General features: G+C 37.8%; 1 protein-coding gene across 1 annotated transcript in view; it reads left to right on the top strand.

Annotated features, from left to right (window-relative positions):
* Positions 1–13,104, top strand: part of PGGT1B (protein geranylgeranyltransferase type I subunit beta) — a 29,391-nt gene extending 16,287 nt beyond the window's left edge. The window contains 7 exon segments of the mRNA XM_031588763.2: positions 383–534; positions 2,964–3,096; positions 5,219–5,264; positions 6,783–6,967; positions 7,542–7,650; positions 11,197–11,328; positions 11,331–13,104. Of these exon segments, the coding sequence (XP_031444623.1) occupies positions 383–534; positions 2,964–3,096; positions 5,219–5,264; positions 6,783–6,967; positions 7,542–7,650; positions 11,197–11,328; positions 11,331–11,386 (813 nt within the window). The 3' untranslated portion in view covers positions 11,387–13,104.
* The last annotated feature ends 4,011 nt before the right edge of the window (positions 13,105–17,115 follow it).

Here is a 17,115-nt window from a genome sequence, read left to right as displayed (position 1 = left end):
AGATTAGAGTCTAAAATGTATGTGGGGAGGATCTCCAGGTGTTTGGCTCTTTAATAGTCAGCTTACCTAACTGCAAGGAACAGTGGTGTGCCAAGATAAACTTTGATATAGTTTATATGCTTAACTGTTGCATATATATCAGCCTTCACAAAAGAACTTTTCTGAACTTTCACACTGACCTACAAAGGTAGAAGAACTGTGAAGTAGCTTGATTTGATTCAGAAAAGTTGAATAGAATGTCTTCAGTTTAAGCCTAATCAATGAAGAGAAATTAACTGTTTACCTCTTTTTCCTTTTTTTTTTTTTTTATTTCAGTTGGATGCCTGACAGAAGATGTGGCAATGTTTCAGTCTTTTATTTCTTGCTTTTTTTTTTCTTCTAGGGCTCAGATGTATCTCATCCTTATGATAGTGGGCACATAGCAATGACTTACACAGGTCTGTCGTGTCTGCTCATTCTTGGAGATGATTTAAGTCGAGTAAATAAAGATGCCTTAATGGTAGGACTGAGAGCTCTCCAGCTAGAGGATGGAAGGTAAAAGACATATTTTATAATTCTTTGTAAGGTGAATATAAAAGCATGTTGTAGGGTGAGGCATGAAAAACATGATTCTTGGAAAATTACAATATTTTCTCTCCATTAGTAGGCATTTTGGTGAAGGTCAGTAAGATATTTTGTGTTTAGATTCACTTTTTGTACTTAACGTTGTGAGGCTTGCTTACAACCAGGCATATTTATTATTGAAAAGTTAATTGATCTTAGGAATAGGGTATTTTATGCTGTTCCTTTCATGTAGGTGAGGTTTTCAGTATTCATATTCTCTGACTGAGGTTTTTTTTGCAATAACATGGAGCAGTGTTAAGATGATGATTGCTCTGCTTTCAGAAGTGGTGAACTTGATTCAGTTTTGAGCGTTTCAGGATAACAATATATAGGATGAATTAGCCTAAACTTTAATTATAAATGCGAGTATAATATTACTAAATTTTAATTTGAGATACATCCTTTTTACATGCATATTTTTAATAGACCAGATATACTGCTTTATCTACATCTGGTTGCTTTTATATTTTGAACAGTGGCAGCTGTTAATGCAGACTAAAATAGATAGTAGATAGAAAACTTCTGCTTGGAGACATGATCTGTTCCTCTTGAGAAATTTTACAGAATATCATTTTTGAAAGAATATTTTAAAAGTGCAGAATTATACAAATGTTGTTTGTGATGGAACTGTTTTACTTCACAATGAAACCATTACTTCCAGAGCAGCTCTCATTTATTTACAGATACAGCTATATAGTTGTATGTGTATACACATCTCTGGTCTGTCTTAGCCAGCAATTTCTTCAAGCATCTGGAGGTGCCTGTTCCATTGCTCTGAGCATTCCTGTTATAGATATTGGATCATTGTTGTTGTTGAAGTATGTCCAAAAGACAGAGTGATGGATGAGGTGCTCCCAACACACTAGTGTCTTGAAGCAATTGCTTGTAATCTTGCCTGATTACAATAATAAGCCTCATGCAATTAACTCCTAAATATTTGTGACATATACAGTTTTAATGTGCAGACTGATAACTCTTACATTTGATGCCATTTTTCATTCTCCTTGCTAAAGAGGGCCAACTTGACCCCAGAAGAAACAAGAGTTCTTTGCTATTTCTGGTGTAGAATTGTTGGGTAGGCATCAACTTCTAGTGTAATGCACATTTTGATACCTATGAAAAGCACTTTTAAAGTACCAAAGAGAAAGGATGTGCAAAGGCAATGGTTATGTTGCCCAAATAGAAATATCAAGTAAGCTGAATGAAGGAAAGAATTGTTCTGGATATTAGGCTACTGTAAATATTCTAGGGTCAGGTTTAATTTCTTTTCTTTTATTAAGAAAAGAATGTGGTCTTCACTGAATGTGATTTGAAGTATTTGGATAACCTTCAGTGCCCTTGTTACCAAAATATGGGATGAAGTTATGCCACAACACTTGTACATCTTAAGTGTCCTAGTTTCCCAGAACCATATCCAAATCTTGGCCATATCCAGAGAGCAACAGCATTCATCCACATCTGAGCTGCAGAGAAGATGGCTTGGTGCCACTGGGGTTGGTAGAGGAAAATGATCTCCTAATATTGGAGGCTTCTGTATGCAACAGGATGATAGACTACAGAATTGAATCCTGGGGCCAAAGGAGGAGTGTCCTAGAGGTCCTTGAAGGACTGTCTCCAGAGCCAGAAGTACCTTTATTATTATTTTCCGAGATCAGACAGTGGACTTATTAAAATATGGATTTGTTGTTCTGGCTTCTTGCTGTGGTTTAACTTTTAAAATATCTGAACTGGTTCTTTGAGCAAAACAGACTCTTGGCAGGTAGCAAATCACAGCACCCGCCTTTAAGAATCTTAGGAAGCAGAGATTATGCAGTAGATTGCGCAGGGTGGTGTTATATGAAACAAAACTTTTCTCAGAGATGGAAAGAACATAGCCATAAGAAATTGAAAAGTGTATTGCGTGTAGCTTTAAGTATTTCTGATAGAAATGGTGATGGAGTTACATTTATACATGCAAGGAAAGCTGATCCTGAAGTTAAGGTCAAAAAAGCCATGTAGGCTATGAAGATTTCAAAGCAAAGAATTCTGCCAAGGACAGTTACACATCAGTATGTGGTGTAATAGGTGAAAGAATGTTAAGTGTTGACATCTCTGATTAAATAAAGAGCAGTGTCACTGCTAGAAGTAGAATTATGCAAGCCTCTAAATGTTAGTAGTTCTCTTCCTTTTGTTTGGTTTAGCTAAAAATTCATCTTCTGGAAAGAAAATCAGGTGTATTTTTTTATTATAGTTGTGTGTATGCTGTAAGCAGACGTAGGTAACTACGTTTGAAAGGAAAAACTATTCAATTCCAAAATGCTTTTTGTAATCTATGATGTAAAAAGCTACACAGCACTAATGAGATAAACCTTTCTTTACAGTTTCTGTGCAGTGCTAGAAGGAAGTGAGAATGATATGAGGTTTGTGTACTGTGCTTCCTGCATCTGCTACATGCTTGATAACTGGTCAGGCATGGATATGAAAAAAGCTATAGACTATATTAGAAGAAGTATGGTAAGTATTCTCAGAAGTGATCTGTCATACAGAATTCAGAAGTCATTAGCTCTGTTTCAGTAAGTTGCTAGAAGTGTGGTTTTGTTTTACTGCCATATGTCATGACTGGCAAATAGATGGAGCAAGCGTAGTTCACAGACTTTTTCCAATTCACACATACGTGTGAAGCGCAGCTTATTTGGATGAAGAATAACATGGCTGTTCAGACAAGGTAATCTTCATAAAAAGTTTTTTTAATTTCTTAGCTTATTTTTTTCGCTAATTTATTCTCCTTAGTGGTACAGTGTCAAAACTCTGAGATATAGTTCAGTATAGCTGAAGGTCACAGCAATTTCAGAGGGTTGTGATCAGTAGCACAGAGTCTGTTTGGAAGCCTGTGGCTAGTGGAGTTCTCCAGGGGTCAGAACTGGGCCCAGTCTTGTTTAAGATTTTCTGTGTTAATGCAGTTCTGATTACAGAGAAGAGAAAAAAAAAATCTGTTTTTATTTCATTGGAATTGTCAGATTTTAATTACATAATCTTTATCAGTTTGCTTCATAATATTCAAAAGTCAGCTGTATCACCAGTTCAAAAAGAATGGATACTCAGATGCTGAAACTTTGAATGACTTCAGCAAAAATGGACTCTAAAATGCTCCAGTTCTTAAACTTTCTTGTTTTATCTCAAATTTGGTAGAGATATTGAAATAATTTTTAAGTGTAGCATTTGGTCTTCTTTTTCTTATATAATAGCGTAATCTGAAAATGCATGTATATAAATCTGTAGATATTTAATTATGATGTAATAGCTATTTGTGTAGCTGTTAGAATAACAGTTTAGAGTTTGGAGTAAGAAAGAACTGTTCTTAACTGGGTTTATGCATTTTCTGAGGGCAGTATTTTATTATGCAGCTTTCGTGTTACAGTAACCTACAGCCATTGTCTTTTTTTTTTTTCTCCAGAGCTAATTACTTTGGTTTGCATTAAGCAAATGGCCTCCTCTTACAGTTACTGTTTGTAGTATTAATTAGCTTTAGCAGTACAGTTTTGCTATTCAGGTTGCCTTTGTTCAGCAAGTAGTGAGCTGCTGGGGTAAGAAAGCATATTTGGATTGCCATTGCAACAGATACTGCAAAGAGTTTGAAGTAACTTTATGCTGTGTTTTAACATTCAGATGTTGGTGGTTATTATTTAAAATTGAGTAGTTCATACTCTGGAAGGTCAAGTTGCAGCTTGAGGTTGTCTGTTATGTTTTAGTCTTTCTAGCTCATTAAACTGATAACAGTTACTCAAAAACTAAGAAATATGTTTAAATGTGTGCAGCTTCTACATCTACTTCTGTTTCTTCTTTCCCCCCCAAAGGGATCTTTGACAACAGATCTGTAGAATGATTTTAGATTAAACCTAAAGAGTGCTAAATGTTCTTCAGCTATGACTATAGGAGTCATAGCTCCTATATGTATCTCTTAGCCTCTACTAAATATTTTGAAGAAAACATGAGAAATTTGTACTTGGAGTTTGGCAAAAAAAAAAAAGTTATCTGTTTAATCAGAACATGGACCAATCGTTAGTCGGCCAGTAGGAGCAGTCTAATTTAACTTTGAAAGTTAAACATAAAATGTTCAATAATTTGTGTTTCCTCTAAAAAGTTTAGTATTTGTCCAGTGACAGTTTGTTGGCTATTAAATATTGTATGAACACTTGTAAAATAAAAAGGCTTTAAAAGCTTTTCAGTTAAAGACAGATTTCATTTATGCATTTAATTTTGATTGGAAACACCTCTCCATTTTCCCGTTTTATAAAGACAAAAAAGGTGTTTGTTTGTTTTTTATTTAATGACATGCTTTACCTCTTTTGACAAAGAAATATTTGTTCATTTCAGACCTTTAGTGTACATTGTAACTAAAATGAGCTCAATTAAAGTCTTAAAAGCTGTCTTTACTGAACTGAAACATTTGTTAACTGTCTTGTGCTAAGAAGGTTTTGATGCATAGGCTCAGAATTTAACTATGGCAACTATAGTTAGTAGCTATAGTCTGGTGGCTATAGTCTGATGATGATTTTGCTATTAAACTGAGAAATTGCAATGTCCTTAAAAGTAATTCATCTCTAAAGTAACTGGTTCATTATAATTTTTTCTTCAGTCTTATGATAATGGCCTGGCACAAGGAGCAGGACTCGAATCTCATGGTAAGCATGTCAGAATGTTATGCACCTTTTTTTAAAACTGTAATTGAGAAATGCTGTAAGAAATTCAGGTTATGTCATGCCTTTATTTCTTTTCTGCTTTTGAAGAAGTGGGATGAAGAGGAGCAAATCAAAAACATGCCTTGGAATACTGTTCTTCTTCTCTTAGTTTCTGCTTAGTATCAGACCAGATGGGCTCTTCCTATATCAGCTCCATTATTTTTCACCTGAAGAACCTTGAAAGATGTTGCCTGTAGTTCTCTGTCTTCCTGACAGAGCAAACCTTTTCTGCATGTGCTGTTGTGACTCTCTGGATTTATCAGCAAGAGATTTTATGCATTGCACCTGATAATCTCCAATTTCAGCAGCTATTAGTAAAACCCAGAAACATTTCCGTTGACAGACTGTGGCCCCAAATCTTGAAGTGGCATTTAAGTTTTGTAAACAGATGGTAGCTGTGAAGATAGGAATTTCCAAGATATTTCTAAGCAAAGTAGCTTTGCGTGTGATGAAATAGTTATTTCTTCCTCATAAAAAAGCTTTTTACTTTTATGTGATGTTAAGTTTATCCAATGTTTTTAGATCTGTCCTTGGAACTGAACTTTTGTAGTATTCAAACTGTGTTCTTCATTCAGAGAGGATAAAGTTGAAAAACTGAATTATTCCCCTAGTTGTTGAACTGAATTCCAGTCTGTGTTTCAGCATCAGAATGAAAGGAACTGTAGAGTGGCTGGTATTTTCTAACACCAAAGCAGTGTAAGCAGCATTGGGCCCCAAATCTTATATCAACAGTTTGTGTATGTTACTTCCCGGGCTGTAATTTTATCATTACAGACAACAGACTCAGAGGACAGTGATACACAAACAGCATGAGTTCCTTTTCTAATTTCTTGCAGGTTTTTTTTTTTTTACAAAAAAAAAAAAAAAAATCCTTAGAAACGTAACTTGTATTGGTTGCTACCAATTGTACTAACAGTTTACTAACAGTGCTTTTTTTTTTTTTTTTTTTTTTCAATATATATATGGGACTTTCTGCTCATCATCAGACAGTTCTGTTTTTCTTCTCTTAGGGATTGTATCTGACACTGCTTTTGACATCTCTGCTTCAGTCTGATTGCTAACTTCCCAATAGCTTTTCTTCTGTAAGTTTAATATGAAAAAAATGTTTTCTATTGCATTACCATTTATTTGTTCTTGAACTGCTGTGTAATCTAAATTGCACAGCACTGAGAGTCCCTCCAGCTTTAAGAAAATTGATTCAGGCTTATGTGAGCAGTATTTTTTTTCTCTGGTGTTTCTTTTTCCTTCAATATGTATGATGAAGTAAAGTGCTTTTATTTGTTAGGTTTTAGACTTTCATACTCTTTTAGACTTTCATACTTTTAGAATCCATTGATTTAATTTTTACTACTGATTGTAGTTCTACAAGTTCTACTAAATACTACTTAGTTCTGATTGAGATTATACAGGCGTCAGTGAAAATTTGTACATCTAAACATTGCAACAACTGTTTCTTCACAGGTGGATCTACATTTTGTGGTATTGCATCGCTGTGCTTGATGGGTAAACTGGAGGAAGTTTTTTCAGAAAAAGAACTAAGTAGAATAGGAAGGTGGTGTGTAATGAGACAACAAAATGGCTACCATGGACGACCCAACAAACCTGTAGACACTTGCTATTCCTTTTGGGTGGGAGCAACATTGAAGGTAGTGTACAAAACAAATAAAGGATCATTATGAAATTGTTTTGATTTCATAGAAGTCTTTTCCAACCTTAATGATTCTGAGATCATGAAGTCCAACTATCAACCCAAAATGCAAAATACGTCCATAAGTGCCACATCTACAAGTTTTTTGAGCACCTCAAGGAATGGTAACTCCACTCTTTCCATGAAGAGCTTGTTCTAATACTATTTCTTTCTGCTAGACTGTGTAGGGAGGGGGTCAGGAAGGCCAAGGCCCAGCTATAACTGGACTTGGCAAGGAGTGCAACGAAGAACAGAACAGAAACAAGAGGTTTCTATAGGCACGTCAAGCAAAAAAGTCCAAGAAGGCATCTCCAGTTCCTTATCCTTAAACACGATATTATTTCTTTGCAAGGAGGAGTTTCATCTTTAGCATGTGTACATAAATGTGCATAGATCTGTAAAGATTTTTCATCTTGCAAACAGGCTTACCAAGTTAATGCTAAATTGCCCTATATATATCCTTAAATAGGCACTGTATTTTAATGTTAATAATACACTAAGATTTGTTATCTTACTGTCTTACTTCTTTTTAGCTCTTGAACTTATTCCAATACACAAATTTTGAGAAAAACAGAAACTACATCCTCTCAACTCAAGATCGCCTTGTTGGTGGATTTGCCAAGTGGCCAGATAGCCATCCAGGTAAAATTATTTTTCAAAATCATTATGAGCATTAAAGCTGAAAGTACGTTCCAGCAGTCAGACATCTGAGGGATGTAAGGAAAGATTTTTTCTCCAGTCTACTTCAAAAATTATATTGAAAAAAAAAGAAAATAAGAACTATAATGAGATTTTCATGATTTAAAGGGAAAGCTGGTGGTTGTTTTCTAATTTCTAAAGGAGTGCCACTATCTGCTTAGAGCTGGAGAAGCCTTTCTATATGTATTTAACTGTTCCAATTAAAGAACATGTTATTCAGCGGATAAATTCATGAATGGTTTAAGCAAAATATTTCAGACCATTTATTTCCTTGATAACGTAATCCTTTTGAAGTTTATTCAGAAGCTGTAGCTATATTTTAAAATAATCTACTCAAAGTATGACCTGTTGTAGGGAACCTGCTTTACATGGGGTAAATGGATGGATAGATACCCTCTGTTCCCTTGAATGCCGTCTTGGGTTTCCTGAGGTCTAGCTATTTTTAAAGCTCTGTAGTGTGTAGACCAGTCAGTATCACTTGGAGAAAATAATTCTATTTGTCATTCATTAATGTGACATTCCTGCCTGAATACTTGTTGTTTCCCATACAACAAGCTTTTACTGTCTCTTACCTTTACTAATCAGAGTCATCTGCTTTTGAACTTGAATGTCCTGACTGCCTAACAGAAAGGGAACAGGAGGGTTGAACTAGGGTACTAAGAATTTACCAGGTTGTTCTATGAATGTACAGAAGTTTTGCTGGCATTCCAATTTTTTTGTAGCTATGACAATCTATACAATGTGTGTCTTAGAAAAATTGTGCATCTTTAGGAATTTTTTGTTATTTATCAGTGATATGTTTGGTACTACTGAATTTAAATACTCCAGGATTTTTTCCAAGAAATGAAAAGAAGTGTGTTTATTGCTAGATTCCTTCATCGGGCAGATGGTGTCATAAGTCTGTGTGCATGTTTTGAAAGAAAGAATAGTGCATCTCTAATCTGAGTATATGAGTATAAATGCAACATTACAAAATTTGTTTCTATGTATCTGTAATTTCAATGTCATGTACACAACTGATTCAACTGATTTTCTTACAGTAACTGAAAGGCAAGCTGTCTGTTTCAGTGTTTGAATGTTTTCCACAACCAAGATTTCAGACTTTACTAAAGCAAGCATTTGTGTTGTGCAGCATCGCTGTTGTCCAAAGCTCTGTTGTCAGAAAAAAACAATGTGAATCAGAACATAACTGTTTTCTTTATAATGATCTCTACGTTTGTCAAACATAGGAATGGTTTCTGTCTCATAAACCTTTGGAATATCACAGTGGTAGTATTATTGCTGTTTTGTAGACGTGGCATGGGTGTTGGCTTTGTCATTCATGCTTCAAAACAGAACTGAGCACTTAACAGTGTTTTATTAAGTTCTTTATTTACTGATAAACATAGCTGAACATGTCTGTGTGGGACAGTGTACCATGCAGTACAATATCAAGTTCAGCCATAAAAGAGGAAGGGGAAACTGAGTTACACAGTTTTGTCTTCCATGTAACCTTTATGTGTGATGACCCCTGCTCTCAGGGGAGAGTCTGGGCACCTACCTACTAATGGGAAGTAGTGAATGAATGCCATGTTTTGCTTTGCTGGCACATTCTGCTTTTGCTTTGCTTGTTGATATCTTTATCTCAGTTGAGTAGTTTTCTCACTTCTGCTCTTCCTTTTCTCATCCACCATCACACCAGCAGTGTGGAGGAAAAGAGAGAAAGCAACTGTGTGGTGCTTAGCTGCTTACCCAGATCAAACATAGCTAAAACATTTGATTTTATTTTTACTATTTCAGACTTAGGTGTAAATCATGACTAGATTTAATAAACTTTTATGTTAATACAAATACTGCTGCATGACCCCGGGCAGTGGTGCAGCAACTCTTGTGCATCTCATTTGTTTTCTGTAAATGATAAACAGTAAAGAGTACTGGAAGCCTGCATGAATTAGAATTGTTGCAGGAGAAGGATAAAATGATTTAACAATTACCAAAGTAATGAAGTAAAGCACTGAAGTGAGGTTTGCTCTGTAGAAGTATTGATTTGCATAACCCCTTGCTTTGGTGTTACACAGTGTTGTAACTGCAGCTGAGCAGCTGCAGAGTTTCATGATGTTTCCGTTGCTTGTGAGTTGCTAATGAAACAGAACACTTAGACTGAATGTATTTCAGCCTTGATCTTTTATAGCTTGTGTCCAGGTCTGGAGCCCCCAGTACAAGAAAGACAGTCAGCTGTTGGAGAGGGTCCAGAGGAGAGCCATGAAGATGATACAGGGGGCTGGAGCACCTCCCCTATGAAGACAGGCTGAGGGAGCTGGGCTTGTTCAGCCTGGAGGAAAGAAGGCTGTGGGGTGACCTCATTGCAGCCTTTCAGTACCTAAAGGGAGCCTACAAACAGGGAGGGGAATCAGCTCTTTGAAAGGGTTGGATGCAGTACTGCAGGACAAGGGTTTGAAGTTGAGGGAGGGAAGATTTAGGTTGGATGTCAGGGGGAAGTTCTTTACTGTGAGAGTGGTGAAGTGCTGGAACAGGCTGCCCAGAGATGTTGTGGATGCCACGTCCCTAGAGATGTTCAAGGCCAGATTGGATGGGGCCCTGGGTAGCCTGGTCTAGTATTGAATGGGGAAGTTGGTAGCCCTGCGAGTGGCAGGGGGATTGGAGCTTCATGATCCTGGAAGTCTCTTCCAACCCGGGCTATTCTGTGATTCTGTGAAACAGATGAGTACACAGACTTCTAATGGTGTTTTTGGTAAGATTAACAAGTATTAAGTTGTTATGGATTTGCACATCTGTTGAACTTTTGATTAAACCCACCAAACAGCCATATACAACTGTTAGCTTTGTACATGGTTTTTAGTGCATATCAACAGCAGTTGTCTGCAGGGGTTAATATACTTGCACCTCCTGAAGCCAAGTTCTCCCTGTCTAACATATTCAATTGCATGGTCAGTTATCAAGCCACTTCATTAATTTCTGTTTTACGGGTATTTGCTCATGAAGAGGAAAAGATAGGTAAAATGATGGTATATATATTCAAGATATTTATAGATGTATATATAATGTATTCTGTATTTTATATTTCTGAGTCTTGCTGTTTGACAGCTTTTGCTGCTTTTGATTTTTTATTTTTTTTTTTTAGTCAACAGTCCACTACATAGTCAGTCAAAAAGCTCTGCTGTGTTTGGGGGAAAAAACATTTGCTCTGTTGAAGGAAATTGTTTCTAGCTCTTCAAATTCTTTTGTTTTTTGGTTTGAGCAATAGGAAGAAATTAAGTAGTGGACAAAAATTGCTCTAACATAAAACATCTCTATCTTAAAGATTGTATAGTATGAGTTCATGCTGGAGGTTTTGAGCAGAAATTGTTTATGTCAAATCTCGCATGTCAAACATAGCACGTATGTTTTCCTTGTCTGTGATTGTTCAGGGGTGCTGGATTCCAGGAGCACTTGTCTGCTACAACCAAAAAGGCACATGATTTTATATTTCATTTTCTGTCCTGCTTTCAGATGCTTTGCACGCCTACTTTGGGATCTGTGGCTTGTCGCTAATTGGAGAAGCTGGTATCTGTAAAGTTCATCCTGCCCTGAATGTAAGCACAAGAACCTCCGAGCGCCTTCACCACCTTCACCAGATGTGGAAAACAAGGACTCTAAGCAGTGTTCAGACAACATGCACATCGCTACGCGACTGATTTAGACTCAAATTTAGTTCTGGTAGCATAATTGTAGCCCAAGGTTAAAAGCCATGTATAACCAATGTGCTCTTTTAAGTGCTGGAGTCATGCAATCAGATCTGTGTTGCTGGCATTGCTTTGATAGGGGATTGCCTTCAGCGGGTTATTCTGCATTGTGGGAAAAAAAGGAGATATTTTGATTATATAGGAGTTTGTCACTGCAGACTGTAAATGGCTCTTCAAATGGCTTTATGTCTAAGAAATTCCTTGAGGCAATTAAAATTCATTTTTATTTTATTTTTTAAAACTTGTGCATACTGTGTCAAAGTATATAATAGGAGAGTATTTTCAAAATCTGTTTACATATCATACAGTATAGCACAAAACCTTGGGGATCTTTTTGATTTTAATGTCTTACATATTTTTGGGTAGAGAATCTCCCATATTAAATCTCAGTTAAAAGTTACCTTTTACTGTCTACTTTCAGATTCCATAAACTTTGTTAAAAAAAAAAAATCAAATAAATACAAATAAAATTATTTTATTCAATATTCTGCACTTCTGAAGTTGTGTGGCCTTACTAAATGAGTTTTACAAGTCTCCTGAGTGCCTGCTGCATGGATGCGATGGATTGTTAGCTCAGATGTCTTTATTTGAAATTCTGTCTTCATGGGATATTAGTAAGAACGTGTTGTATTGATACAGGACATGAGCTATAGTTGCTGAGTTTTTGTTTTCCTGGTCTCTGTCTAATTCATTTCTGAATTTATTAAATGGCAAGGGCCTGTTGCCTTGTGAAGCAACACATCTTTTCTACTGAGCTGCAGATCTCAACATTAGTGTCTTTTTTTTGTTGTTTTTTTTGCAAGCCAATCACATGTCCTGGCTGAAGAACTGTCCACACAGCAACAGCATCAAAGAGCACAGAGCATGAAAACCTCCAGTTGCATTCCCCAAATGCAACAAAAATCCCACACTACTGCTTGATTTCTGAAGCAGTGGTGAAATGCCTTCTTTGGTAACTGCAGTGTTAGACCAGCCTTTAGAAATTCATCTGTAGGTACCAACTCTATACTTCAGAAGACACAAAGTGGTAATTGTAGGTAACTGAAGAATGAGTATGATCCCAAAGAATTAAAAGGCATGTCTTAATAAGCAGGAAATTTTTCAAGGAAGAGAAAATCTGTACAAGAGCAGTCTTCAGCCTCCAATTTTTGAGAATTCCAAAAGCATGGGAGGGGTTTGTGGCAAAGAAAGAGCACTCCATTTGCTAAACCAGGCTGTTCAAATGCACAAGCAGAAGAAAGGAGCAGTATGCAGAGTCTTGTTTTTATCAGTTGTGGTTGTATGTATGTGTGTGAAGGTGGCTTCCTTGTGAACTCTTATCAGCAGTGAACTAGAGGCTCGGTGTTGAGACCAGGAGGCTATTCTCTGTTTGGTTAAAACAGCAGTGAGCTAGCAGTGCCAGGGTTGAAATACCCTCGTAAGATAGTCTGGAGGCCTTCGTGCAGGTATTTCTGTAAGAGCCATCGCTGAGTTTCCATCCAACAGCATGGGTTACACAGACTCTGCCCTGTGAGGGAGTATCCTTATCATTTTACAAGGAATCCACAAAAACACAACTTGAAAATGCCTTGAAGGCAAGGCACATCTTTTATGTTTGTTACCTCAATGCTAAGTGGGAATGGTAGTTACACTGCCTGGGAAGCTAAATATGCTAAATATGCTGTTGAAATTTCCTACTTTGGGGTAATTTGGAGATCTTCTTAAGCAAAGAGCTATATTTGTTTGGTGTTATACTTCCATGAGTCTTCATTTAGCAACTTTATTTGAATTATGACCATACCTTACAAAAATAGGCTCCTTTAACAAAATTACATTTTAATTTTGAACCCAGCCTTTGTGCTGCTTATTATACCATTATTATAAAGCTTCCTTCAGCCTCATCATGGAGGAGCATCACACTGATAGGCATCTGTATAAACCTCCTGCCCAAGGAAGGTATATGGTTTTTACCAGGGGTGTTGTTTCATGTTGGATTGGACTTGCAGCCAAGAACAGCGTACAGACACACGGTTTATGCTGCCTTGGGGCAGTTTGGCAGATTCTACAGAACCCTTTTAGCCTGTATTTTTACCAATAAAAGTTCTTTCATTCCACCTAATTGTTCTTTGTTTCTTCCCTTCTGTCTTTAAGCTCACGTGAAGGATGGTTTTGCTGGTAGGACTGTTCAGCTGCAAGGCTTTCCAGTACAGCCACTAGGCTTTCCCGTGCTTTTGCATGTGGTTGGCTGAAGGAAATTCCTGACATAGCCTTATCTGGAGCAGGCAGAAAAAATAGTAAAGGAAGCCTTTTATTTTGTGTCTGTAAAATGTGCTGTGATGTCAGCTGCTCTGCAGAAGATCTTTGTGCTGCAAATGCTGGCTACAGAAGGCCTTAGTCATGAGCTGATTAATGTCCTCTTTTTTTCACAGTTTTTTTCATCCATCCCAGCTCTAGATTAAAATAGTAGAAAGGCAGAAAATAATGCAATATTTCTAACAGGTGGGAGAAGCGTTTGTCTCGAGGAAGCCTCTGGAAGCATCCTCTCCCTGCAGAGCAACATGCATGTGCCTTGTTGGACTTTCCTTCCCAGCAAAGTAAAACAGCTGTGACTTGGTGGGAGCAGTGCACTGCAGCTGCATCAGAGGGGAAACATCCCCCTGCCAGGCTGCTGCACCACAGAGACAGATGTCAGTAAGGCTCATCTTTCCTTGTCTTCACCCAATTCCCTTGTCTCTGATTTAATTAGATGAATTATCTAAACCAATAGGACCAGTAATTAAAACTCAAGTGTTTTAATTTTTGTTAAAATTGTAGATACCTGAAATTCTGTTTATGTTGTCAAACATGATTAAATGTTGTAGCAGAAATGCCAATTATTTATTCATAGTATGCATCATTACTGATTCTGTATAAATATGTAATGGCATACTCAATACATTAAATATTTATAGTAGTCTGGATACTTGACCTATATTCCTTAAAGAGCTTCTTAGGAGCGTGTGGGGTTGTACCAGTGTCATATGGGACAGTAGAGAAGAAAGCATCAGACAATTTTTCATGTAACACAGATGCAGTTTTAGCTCTGTAACTATATCAAGGTATCTATATAGGCAGATATAGGGATATTTATAGATTATATAGATACCTGCGGATACTTGAAAATAACAAAAGGGCTGAACACAAGTCAGACCTGCCCTTTGCTGAACACAGGAGAACAAAAAGTCTTCCTCCAAAATACTGTGAACTTGAAATTCTCTTTTAATATTGCTGCATTTGCCTTAGAGCAGCTGCAGCCAAAAGTAAAAGGAAATGTGAAGTAAAGTCTAAGGATGTGCAAAAATACAGACCGCAGCCTGTACAGGCAGCTATCCCATGAGGAGAGACTTGTGTTACCCTGAAAAAATAAGCAAACTGCCTCTAACATCTGCATGTAGCTGGAAGAAACTCATTTGTGAGAAAGTGCTCTGCAGCTCTAACCAAGTACCCTTATTCTCCGTGAATGATCTTGCTTATCTTGATAGATGATGCTTTATTGCTTCCTTCTGTTATGTATATGGCCACAGCACCAAGGAGCTGTGCAGGCACTCTGCTGGCTGGCTGCCACTGGCAGTGAACACTTGGCAGAGACTCTACCAGCGTGCCATCTCCTGTAATGTGAGTACCTCTCTATTAAACTGATTAATATTAACTTGCCTTTCTTCGGGATCAATAAACCTTATGCAGAAGCCCTGATGCTTTTGCACTGCAGGGTGAGACTGAAGTAGCCTTGGAGATGCCTCAGTATGTGGTGTGGCTTGTTGCTATTCATAAGCTATATTCAGTGTTACATGTTTAATGATCTTTTTGGTTTTGCCAGTATCCATCGGAACAAGGAATGCAGAAGTCAGTCAAAAATCATTCCAACCGTCAGAAGGTGTCGTGCATGGCAGTTTTTCTTCTGCTGGTGACAATTCCCATCATTATCATTCCGTGAAAGAAAGCTATTTTCATACAATTCACAAACTGTTCACACAGAATCTGTTTGTTGTTGCCTAATTTGTGTGTAGGCCTCTGAACACTTCCAGGAGAATTAAAGTGGACTACAATCCTTACCCAGAGCATTCATGCTTGGAAATGTGTATTTTATGGTGGATTTTTTTTGTTGTTTTATTTGTGATTTCCAAACATACAGTGAAGTAGTTGATAAAAAACGCTGGCACCCTTTTCTACTATTTATGATATCTCCTTTCCTGCTCTCTCTGCTGCTCTGGTTTGTGACAACTGTCTGTGACAGTTGAGCCCTGTGAGATGGCAGTGCATCTGCACAGCTCCATTTCGCCAATGAATTCATTACTTGGGGACATTACCAGGAGACTCCCTAGTCTGGTTCAGCCCTCTAGTTATTACCTCTTACAGACAGTTCAGGCTGGCAGCAATGAAATTGCTGAGAGAAGCCTGAGAACTGTCAAAAGGGACATCAGGGCATTGGGACAGCCAGCTCATGGGGCAGCTTAATTCAGCGCTTGGCCTGATGTCTGTGGATGGGTTTCACCTGCCTTAAAGGGGGAAATAGATCCTAGCCCAGGAGCTTGTAAGGCTCACTGAAAGGGCTTTAAACTAGGTACGAAGGGGGAAGGTGTTAAAACAAGGCCTAATAGAGATGATCATCCCTCTGTACTCAGCTTTGGTGGAGCTGCGCCTCAAGTATTGTGTTCGGTTTTGGGCTACTCAATACAAGAAAGACATCAAGGCCCTGGAGCATGTACAGAGAAAGGCAATGAAACTGTGAGGGGTTTGGAGCACAAGTCTTATGGGGAGTGGCTGAAGGAGCTGGGATTGTTTAGTCTGGAAAAGAGGAGGCTCAGGGGTGACCTTATGGCTCTCTATAACTACCTGAGGGGAGGTTGTGGTCGGGTGGGGGTTGGCCTCTTCTCCTGCATAACTACTGATAGAATGAGAGAGAATGGCCTCAAGCTGCACCTGGCGAGCTTCAGGTTGGATATTAGGAAAAATTTTCTCTCCAGAAGTGTCATCAAGTACTGGAATGGGCTGCCCAGGTGTAGGAGATATTTTTAGATGTGGTACTAAGGGGCATGGTTTAATGGGAAATACTAGTGGTAGGTGGATGGTTGGACTAGATGACCTCAGCGATTTTTTCCAATCTTGGTGGTCCTATGGCTCTACTATAGAAGAAATGCCCCTTCTCTGCTCAGCACTGAACTGCTGGTATCAGTTCTTTCTACATGGCAATCTATGGTAGTGCCCATGTTGGGCAGATTTTCCTCAAGGCACGGTGACCAATAAACTGGTGTAGTGTGCATGTGTATGGTGGGAAAAGACCCTTCTGAGGACTGCTACTGAAGATGCATGTTTGAGTGGATTATTTGTATTATGAAAATAGGAAAATACTTCAAAATCCCAGGGGAGGGAAAAAAAAAAAAAAAAAAAAAAAAAACCATCAGGCTTTACTGCACAGATGAATTCAGAAGAAAAAAACTAGATGGAAGAGATCATCCAGAAAATCTAGAGCTGTCACTGCTGTCCTGGGAGAATCAGTGCAACTCACAAGCCAAGATACATTCATTTCCTTTATAATTTGCTTTCCATATCAATGTGTCAAGGTAAGTGTTGTGCTGCATGACATTGTATAAAACCATACAAATTCATTTATTTCTGTGGATAATAGGGCCCAGGATCCTTGCTTTTTTGGAGATGCTCCCTGTCTAAA

The sequence above is a fragment of the Phasianus colchicus genome, chromosome Z (assembly GCF_987193195.1).
Source record: "Phasianus colchicus chromosome Z, bPhaCol1.hap1.1, whole genome shotgun sequence".
Lineage (NCBI taxonomy): Eukaryota > Metazoa > Chordata > Aves > Galliformes > Phasianidae > Phasianus > Phasianus colchicus.
The sequence above is the reverse complement of the archived record's forward strand: the minus strand, read 5'-3'. Positions and strand labels throughout refer to the sequence as shown.